Raw genomic sequence first — 9,408 nt, 5'->3', positions numbered from 1 at the left:
GTTTATTCTTGTATTATTATTTATTAATTATTGTATTACTTCCCATACGAACAGCTATAAACCTGCTTTTGCTGCACTCTGTATTAGATGTCATGTAACTAACTTAATGAATGAGAGGCTCCTTTCCTTTGGCTCCTCAACGGAGCAGCAGTTCAGCTTCATTTTTGATTGTCCTGCTTTTTGGATTGCGGCCTTTCTGTTAGGGTGGTAAGCAGAGAGAGAAATGGAGCAGACACCTCCATTCCAAATCCTCCATTAGGCTTCAATAAAGTCCAGGGTTTGATGAAAATATGTCTAGTGTCTTTACCTCACCCTGGGTTTGTTGAGAAAGGGATGAGCAGGATCTGAACTGAGGGGTCCTGCTGCCTCTTTATAATGAAATATTGTTGGAGCTACAGAAGAAGAATTAGGGTGTGATGATCAATAGATCACTGAGAGAATCAACTCAGATTGAAATGGAACTCTTTATTACACAATGGAAAACTTTTTGAGAACATGGTTTTCATTTAAGAACAAAATAGGGGTTAAAGAAAAACTAGATAATTTACCATAATTCAGAAAGATCTGTTCCCCACTCCAATATTTCAGCTACTGTTCCTGCATTTTTACTGTCTTTCCTACTATGTTAGACTTTTAAGGTGATCATTTGTAGACTTTGATGAAAAATGAAATTTGAAAGTGCCTTTGAAAAGAATTCAACCTACTGAAGCAAAGTGAAGATGCCTAAAAATAGCTTAATATGAACCCAGCTATTTCAGAATCTCTGGTGATTACATGTTCAAACTGCAATAAAGCACATTTTATTCAAGCAGCAAAGGGAGTAATTGTCAGCACTGTATTGCATAAAACACTGTAACTTCTCAACATACAAGAGGCTGGGAACAAGGGGAAGCCCAGACATTTCCCAGAGTCAGAACAAGGAATGGAGTATTTCTTTTATTAGTGGGAGGGGGGAGAGGGAGAAAAAAAGGGAAAAGGGCAAGAAAGTGTTTCCAATCACCCAACCCGCCTCAGCAGGGCCTTTGCAAGAATGGAACCGCCTAACTACTGATTTTGGTGAGCATCTTGTTAATGGCTTGCTTGACGTGCGTGGTGGAGCTGCGTCGCCTTGTCTTGCCCTGGACCATCCTCCGGCGACGTACCTCTCGACACAGCTCGTAGAATATCTCCGTGATGTTCCCTTCTCCAGTACAGGCAGAACACTCATAAAAAGCACAGGCCAGTTCTGTGGCCAGCTTCTCCCCTTCTTCTGTACTGACCTGTCTGGAGTGGTCCAAGTCAGCTTTGTTTCCAACCAAGATGAGAGTCACATTCTTGGGCTTTTTGATCTCATCCAGAATGTTTTTAAGTGGCAGCATTTCCTCAAAACTTCCTCGGTCAGTAATGTCATAGACCAGCACAAAGCCTTCCCCCCACCGCATGTGTCCTTCCCTCTGAATGGTGTCTTCCTGATGGCAAGAAAAAAAAGAGCAGTTAGGAAACCTGGAAATAATCCCACTGTGCAGATGCTGTTGATGTTAATAGTGATCCCTTAATTACTATTCCTGCTAGCCAGTGTCATTAAAATTTCTTGATATTCTGCCTGTACAAGCTTTGCCTCTCAGTCAGCTTGGAATAGAAGCATTACTTACTCACAGCAAGGTATTTCAGGGAGCTAAAAATTTTCTATATGCATAGACCTTAACTTTCTGCTTCTAATTTTGCATGCCACATCATTAAATCTTTAATCACGGGGACTGTAAAGAAAGCATCATCTTAGTTGAGCACATTGGCTCAGAGACTTCATCACAATTAAAGCATTAACAAACAGGTAACAAATAGACCTTACCTCACCCCTCAGAGACCAGAATTAGAGGCACAGCATAGTGAAATGGTTTTGATTTTGTTTGTTTTTTATTTTATCTCTTCATTCTTCAGATTATGGACAGTTAGCTACAGGGGCAAAAATACTGAATAATTGTATAGAGAGTCAAACAGCCAGGGGCATTTGCCCCCCCGCCCCCACCATCTCAAACCCCCCAAATATTCTGCAGTCATAGTAGTGACAGAAACTCATCTGAAGTGATTTTCAAAGGGAGTGACCACTCCTTCCTAGGAAGGTGCCTGTGTGATTTGGAACCACATTGCTCACAGGCTCCACTGATTTCTGCAGGCATGTATTTCCCTGCTGCCTCTCTCTAGAACCATTCTGGGTAGAAGGGGACATTGTATATAGAAAAAAGGTGATAGTGAGAAGGAAAAGTGTATAATTAATTGCAAGAATATTTCTTGGATTAAAGACTTTAAGTCAAGTCTTTTTGGGGCCGTAGGTCACTGATAAGCACCGTGGAATCCATCAGCATCCTAATTTTCATTCCTAGCAGTCATTCCTATCTTTGGGAACTAAACCTACCTATGATCCTGTTTGTCACCTCAGAACTGACTGACTTCAAAGAAATTTATATTATTTTCCTTTTTAAATAAATTGTCATTGTTCAATGATATGGCTCAAATTTTCAATAGGATGTGGTGAGGTCTAGAAAGAATATTACAGGAGAGATTCCTAAAATAATATATTCTAAAAAAAGATTCTGAGGCCATATAAGTTTGGAATATAATATATACTAAATCCCAGAAGGATTCACCTTACACATAAGCATAATAAAGGTTCTGAGAACTTCCTTAGTAAAGATACCTGTTTAACTTGATCGGAGCATTTCAACAACACTTTTAACCATTAAAATCAACGAATATCTTACAATACCCCCCCAAATGTAGGTGGGCAATGTGAATATTATGGTATTTTCAAAACCTCCTTGAAGTACTGGGTAATTTACAGGAGGGTGCATCCACAGGCTCTTGCAAACATATTAACGTATAAATACTTAGATAATTAAAGAAAAAAAGCCTTTACACATCATGAGTTAATTGTAGGAAAGTGTCTTTTGTTCATATTATGCACATCTCATTCTTTTTTGTTCAAGAAAATATTTTAGCCAAACTCCTTAATCACCTGACCAGCAGTGTCTAGTATCTCCATGGTGACAACTTCATCGTCGATGGTTGCCTGGTGGCGGTAGGTTGATTCTGAGGGAATGAGCAAAAAAAGAAGATAAAAAGGTAAATAAGATCATGGTTTGAGTTGATCCTTAAAATTACAAATTAGTCACAGGAGTAGGTCTGCTGTACAGCATAAGGGAGTGTGCACACTAGGAAGGGAAGGATGGATGCGCAAGGATGTGCCATCTTTGTATTCTCAGAGCTCTGGGAAGTGACAGGTAACAGGCTCCCAGGGTATAGCATCTGCAAATCTCTTTGCTCATTTTCTTCTCCTATGAGGCCAGCTTCCTGAGGCTCTCTTCCTCCTAAAATGAGGATTCCGCATCCTCAAATGAGAAATTATTCCTACAAAATATATCTTACTTTGATACTAAAAATCCAGTTTTTAGAAATCACTGTTAATTACTGTTCCTGACAAGATGACATATAAGCAGGAGTTGCTAATTTCTTTCTAGACCCCAACTCTAGAAATGTAACTAGAAGAAGGTGATTATAGTTATCCATGTAAAAAAAGACCATGTAAAGCTATGAGAAACCCTTGTGACAGTAGGAAGTGGCGGGACCCCGGTGTCTGGGAACTGGTGAGGACAGCAGGGGAGGGCTGGGCAGCATAGAGGGAGAGGGAACAGAGCAGAGTTTTCTTGCTCATGTTGCCACTTCAAGGTAGAAAATGATGGCAGCTCAGCACCAGCTGGAGAGTGGCTCCAAGCTCTACTGCAGGAAGAAGTGAGCAAGTGCAGAAGTTTGGGGTGGCTCTGAATGTGCCCCTCATGACATGAAATGGAAACCAGAGGTTAAAATAAATGCCAGCTGGTGTTCCTCTATAAGAAAATTAGAACAGTTGAAATGAACTCAACAAATGCCTGACTGAGTTGATGAAGGTCAGGATGAGGAACTCTCCCAGAAGATATCAGTAAATGATAAGAAGAAAATTGTAAAAGCAAAATATAAGAGATATAGATAAAATAAATGGCCATGTTATTTTCTCTTATAAAATGAGCCTCAAAGAGAGAATCAAGTACATAGAGGGAGGAAAACGTATGAGGTTGTAATAACTGAGAGTTTCCCAAAATGAGAGGTACTGAAAAATTGCAGAACAAAAGGACTAATAGGATACACAAGGAAAGAAGTCCTGCATCTCCACCCATTGCAGCATCATGTAAGGATATTAATGACAAAGGGGAAAATTTAAAAGGAAATAGATTTAAAAAATGCATCACCTACAAAATGGCATGACTCAGATTGATACTGGATTTCTCACCAACAAAACTGAATTCAAGATCCCAGCAGAGTGAAGCAAAGCAGTAAAACTGCATCAAAACCCATTCAGAATACAATTCTAGGTAATACCAATACATCAGTGAGGAGGTGGGGGAAGAGACCAGAAGCAGGTTTCAATGTACTTGTCTTATTCTCGAAGATGAGATGATAAAAAGAAAGGACAGGAAAAGACAGAGTATTCAACGAATGAGAAGAGGAAAGCAGAATAAATTTAAGAACAGAAGAAAAAGAGAAAACAGAGGGGAAAAGATCATTTTAGCAAAACCAAAGAATTGTGTTTGAAAAAATTTAAAAAAAAATAAGAGAGAGAGGAAGAGAGGTAAAACTCTGGCAATGCTATCTGATAAGTTAAGAGAGAGGATGTGATCACACAAAATTTAGCACAGAAAGAGGAAATAGCTACATATTCTGATGAAATAAAATGAAATAAAATAGTATTATGAATTCCATACCAACAAATGCCAAAACCTGATAAATTCTAGGAGGAAAAAAATGCATAAATTGTAGCAATAAGAAATAGAACACTTAACTAGATCAGAGTCAGTAAATATATTTCAATACTAATTGGAGATCTCTCCTAATCATAAAAAGTGATTGCAGCCAGTTGGCTTTATAAGAGATTCCTAGTAAACATTAAACACATTCTAGAAAATAAAAAAAAGGACAGCTACCCTATTCCTTTCATGGGACATTATGTTGACTCTCATAAGAAGTATTATAAGAGTATTAAGACAAAAAAGAAAATTGTAGGCTCATTTCATTCTTAAACATATATTCAAAAATTCTAAATAAAATATTAGTCGAATGCAACAGTTGTAATAAGAAAACTACAACATGATCAATTATAGTTTATTTTAGGAATGCAGAATGTTTAAAATCTATCAATGCAATTTAACACATTAAAGGGCTAAATGGAAAAACATAATTACCTCTATAGGTAAACTTATAGTGAGATAAAATTTATATAAACTTAAAATGTATGCATACACAAAAAAATACTTCCTTCAAAAATAAAAGTTAGCACATACTGCTTACCATTTGAACAAGAATTGTTCTAAATGCTTTATTCATATTTCCTTATTTAATTCTTACAAATATCTCATAAAATATGTATTACCATTAGATCCATTTTAAATGAGGAAACGGAAGCACAACAGCATTAAATAACTTGGTGAAGGTCACACAATGATAAGTGGTAGAGATGAGATTTGAACTCAGGAAGACTGGTTTTAATAATTTAGGCTTTTAAGCACTCTGCTAAATTTCAAACATATTAGGGCTTATACCGGCGGGAAAGAGGAGGGCAATGGTGTCAGAATAGGGGATATGAGAAAAATAAAGTGAAATAAAGGCTTCACATACATATGACACAGTGTCAGGACCAGAGCAGCATGATTAATTTAAGTATTAATTTAATTACCTCAACTATTTGCATCTAACCTACCCAAATCACTAACCAATCAACAAACCAAATAAACCTGCAAGTTCTGTCTCCCCAGGGTAGCCGTTCAGCCAGTGCTTTAAGTGTTTTCCCCATTTATCTCACGTTTCTGACATTCATTTCTTCCTATCATCGACTGTCTTACAGTTCGTTTTCGAATACAGTTTTATGTTACTTTGCTGGAAATATATTTACTCAAAACACTCGTTGCAGAAAGGAGCTTAACTGAGCGGCGTAGCCTGCCATCAGCCCTGCGCAGTGATAATTGTCACAGGCAAGGCACGCTGCTGATGTATTTCCTGAAAAATAAAATGTAAACGTGAACTCATGTTCAATATATTTTAAGAAATGTTTTTTACATTGTTGTCATTCCCCTAGAATATGTGATCCATACATGGCATGCCTGATTCTCAATTCTAGAACATTCCATGCCCCTGCCCTAAGTTCAATGGGAGATTATTCTTCTGTATGAGTCAATGCTCTAAAATACCATTTGCAGCAATGATTCATCTATTTATTTCCTTTTTCATCTTCAGAGTTTCAGCCTGCGGAGGAGAGGCCCCGAGGGCTGCGCACGGGCGAGAATCCACGCCCTCTCGGTTTCCTCCGCCGCCATCTGTAGCGACCTTTGTGCTGCCTTCCCTTTTAAAAGGACTGGCATCAGCTCTGGAGCCTGGAGAACAGCTCTGGGCTCTATGCCATCTCTTTGCACCAAAAGTCTGACAGATAGGGACATTTTCCTCTGCTGCTTCCACAATAAATAGGATATGTATTTCAACCACAGAAGACCGCAGTAGGGGGACATAGAATATAATGAAAATTGTGTGAAGCTGTGTGATTCTTGGGCCATTTGTTAACTGAAACGAACACGATGACATGCAGGAAATGAGGGAATGTCTGCCACCGACGGCGCCGCGGGTGCCAGCAGTCTTTCATCTAAGCTGAGGACCGGTTTCACGCCATTTTGAGCATTGTTCAAGTCTCTTCTCTCCTCCATAGGGAACCCCCTGACTACATGTAAAACAGTGAAGTGTTGCCCAGAGAGGCCAAAAGTTGTACATCTTTGTGCTAGCTAAAGATAGTTCTAAAAAATGTATTCGGCACTTTGGGGAACTAACCTCTACTATTCATTTTAGAACGTTAAAGAAAATGTCTGTGTGCTTGGAGAGCAGAAATTTTCATTGTGCTCATACTAACAGAATACAGTCACCTGGAGTATTATGAAGGGCAGGAGGATGATTGTTTAAGAGGTATTTCTGAAGGAGCCAAAATGTTACATAGTATAAGAAAAACATTAGTTTGAATATGGAATTAAGCATATTAAAATTATGTCTGGATCGCATGGTATATGAGAGATACACATCATTTAAAACCTATATTCAATAACATTTTTATAAGTAGAAGTATATTTTGTATACTCTAAGAGAAATTGATGCTCAAAGGGATGTTGTATATGGTTAATCTTTTCAAGAATTTATCTTTTTTGGTAAATTTTAACATATTAATATGGACAATTGGCAAATACAGTAACAGCAACAGCTAGTAATGTTGATTTGTGCTAGAGTGGAAATTGTACTGACTTGAGTTCTATTGCTGGTCTAACCACAAACTAGCCACATAATTGTGGATAAATTTTCTTGGTTAGACTTGTTTTCTTATGCCAAATGCTGATCTCAAAGTTCCTCTCTGTGCCAAAATTAAAAGTGCCAAAATTAAAAGTGCCAATATTAAAGAACTATCCAATAGTTCTTTGCATTGGTTAAGTACTTCAGTGTTAGTATTCAGTCCAGAGATTTGTTCTGGGCTTGTCCCTCTCTTTGTATATGAGCCTTTCCAAGCAAAGCGAACTGTATGGAATGCAGTCAGGGAGAACCAGTCACAGAATAAAAGTCACCATGGGGTCCAGTATGTCTCCCAGCTTCTACCCTTATTCTCATTTGAGTCTTTACTAAGCAGACAGACACCATGATCCGTTCGCGTAAAGAGCAGGACGCCTCTGTGGGGCAGAAGTAGCGGTCGGTGCTGAAATGCAATCTTTCCCTCTAAATGCCCCCAACACACACATACAAACAATGGCACATTGTCCAAGCTTTTGTCTGTATTCTCTGCCATGTTCAGCATTTTCAGAATGTAATATGACTCTCAGAGAGATTCACTTCTCTTTTGGGACCTAAGCAGAACATGGATCCTATTGTTTTGCAACCAGAACATTGTTGCTTCCACCATCGAGAGGTTTTCCTGCTTAGATGATCTAAGTCCAAAATCTTGTAGGCTACAGTGGTGATTTTCAAATGCTATGCATGTAGGCCAGGTCTGACCTCTGACAAAGATTTCACTGAGCCAGAGTGAAAGAGGGAATTCAAGGAAAATATAAATGTTCAATGCAAATAAGTAATTGAACATTTTTCTTAGATTATTATATTCTTCAGAGCTCCTGATGCTAAAAATATTTCCTTCTTTTATGAAATGCAAATGCCTATATGGGAAGTAAGTTTAGTTCTTCCTTACCCTCTGCCCTTTGCTTACATTCCTAATTGTAGTTCCTATGCTTTCCCTCTCCATTAAAAACACACAGACAAGCACCAGAACAAAAGCAAAAACAAAAACAAAATCATTGGTTCTTGAAACCTAAAAGTTTGGAAATCACTTGCTACTATAGTAGAAAACATTTCCTTTATAGAATTATTTCAGAGCAGTAAATAGTCCAGTTTTTGTTAATATGTTGAATGGTGTTTATGGTTTTCAGTTTTTCATGGAGCATTAAATAAGTGTGTTATAGGCTGGAAAAGGCTGCCCCATATTTCTAAGGATGGCACTGAATTCAGAATTCAAAACTATTTTTTTTGCAAATATTTCACCTTGCTCTTTGAAAATTTTATTTTTCAATTAAAGTTGACATTCCATATTACTCTATATTAGTTTTAGGTATACAGCATAGTGGTTAGACAATTACATAATTTTTAAAGTGATTCCCCTGATCATTTAAGTACCCATCTTTGCTTTTTAATGTAACCTTCTCTTTCCGTGGTGGGTTTGAAACTCTATAATGGTATGAAGTTTAGCCCAGGAAATGCTGACTGCTCTTGGATCCAATGGGCTGGGAACTCCTCTAGGTTAGAACATCAGTGACTCATACATGTGCGCACACAAATCCACTTTCCAGCATGAGTAAATGAAACCCTCACCTGGGAGTGAGTCATAGATTTGATATTCCTGAAGTCTGATCAACGCTCTTGTTGCTTAGCAGCTGCAGTCCTTTTAGAGCAGTACAGTACAAGGTCACTCAATAAAGTTTCATTATGCTTAGTGAAGGAAGCCTGCGTTACAGATAACTGACGCAGGCAGAATCCTATTAATAGCAGTTGTTTTTCAAAATGAATAAAGCAAAAACAAAAGGAAAAATGCTTCACCCAAGATGTTAAAAATAGTAATGTTAGTTCTGGAACATACTCAGAAAGAGTTACAAATTTTTATGAGATCATTTTTATAAGTTTCATCTTCTGTTGAGATGTACAGGTATAACTAAATAAAATTAGTTTGGTTTTTTTTTACTGAACTCCCATAAATCATTAGGAGTCTCAGGAACTTTGTAAAAAAAGTATCTAGGTAATAGAAGTATAAGAGAAGACTAAATATTTACTTTGGTG

At 37.8% G+C, this 9,408-nt stretch overlaps 1 protein-coding gene across 1 annotated transcript in view; it reads right to left on the bottom strand.

Annotated features, from left to right (window-relative positions):
- Positions 1–656: 656 nt before the first annotated feature.
- Positions 657–9,408, bottom strand: part of RERG (RAS like estrogen regulated growth inhibitor) — a 100,131-nt gene continuing 91,379 nt past the window's right edge. Inside the window, exons 4-5 of the mRNA XM_054591398.1 lie at positions 2,993–3,066; positions 657–1,448 (exon numbers count right to left, since the gene is read on the bottom strand). Of these exons, the coding sequence (XP_054447373.1) occupies positions 1,041–1,448; positions 2,993–3,066 (482 nt within the window). The 3' untranslated portion in view covers positions 657–1,040. The remainder of the gene's footprint in view (positions 1,449–2,992; positions 3,067–9,408) is intronic.

Source organism: Pteronotus mesoamericanus, unplaced genomic scaffold, assembly GCF_021234165.1.
Source record: "Pteronotus mesoamericanus isolate MK-2021 breed Mesoamerican mustached bat unplaced genomic scaffold, CSHL_Meso_final scaffold_21, whole genome shotgun sequence".
Classification (NCBI taxonomy): Eukaryota; Metazoa; Chordata; class Mammalia; order Chiroptera; family Mormoopidae; genus Pteronotus; species Pteronotus mesoamericanus.
Note: the sequence above shows the minus strand (reverse complement) of the source record. Positions and strands in the feature narration are given on the sequence as shown.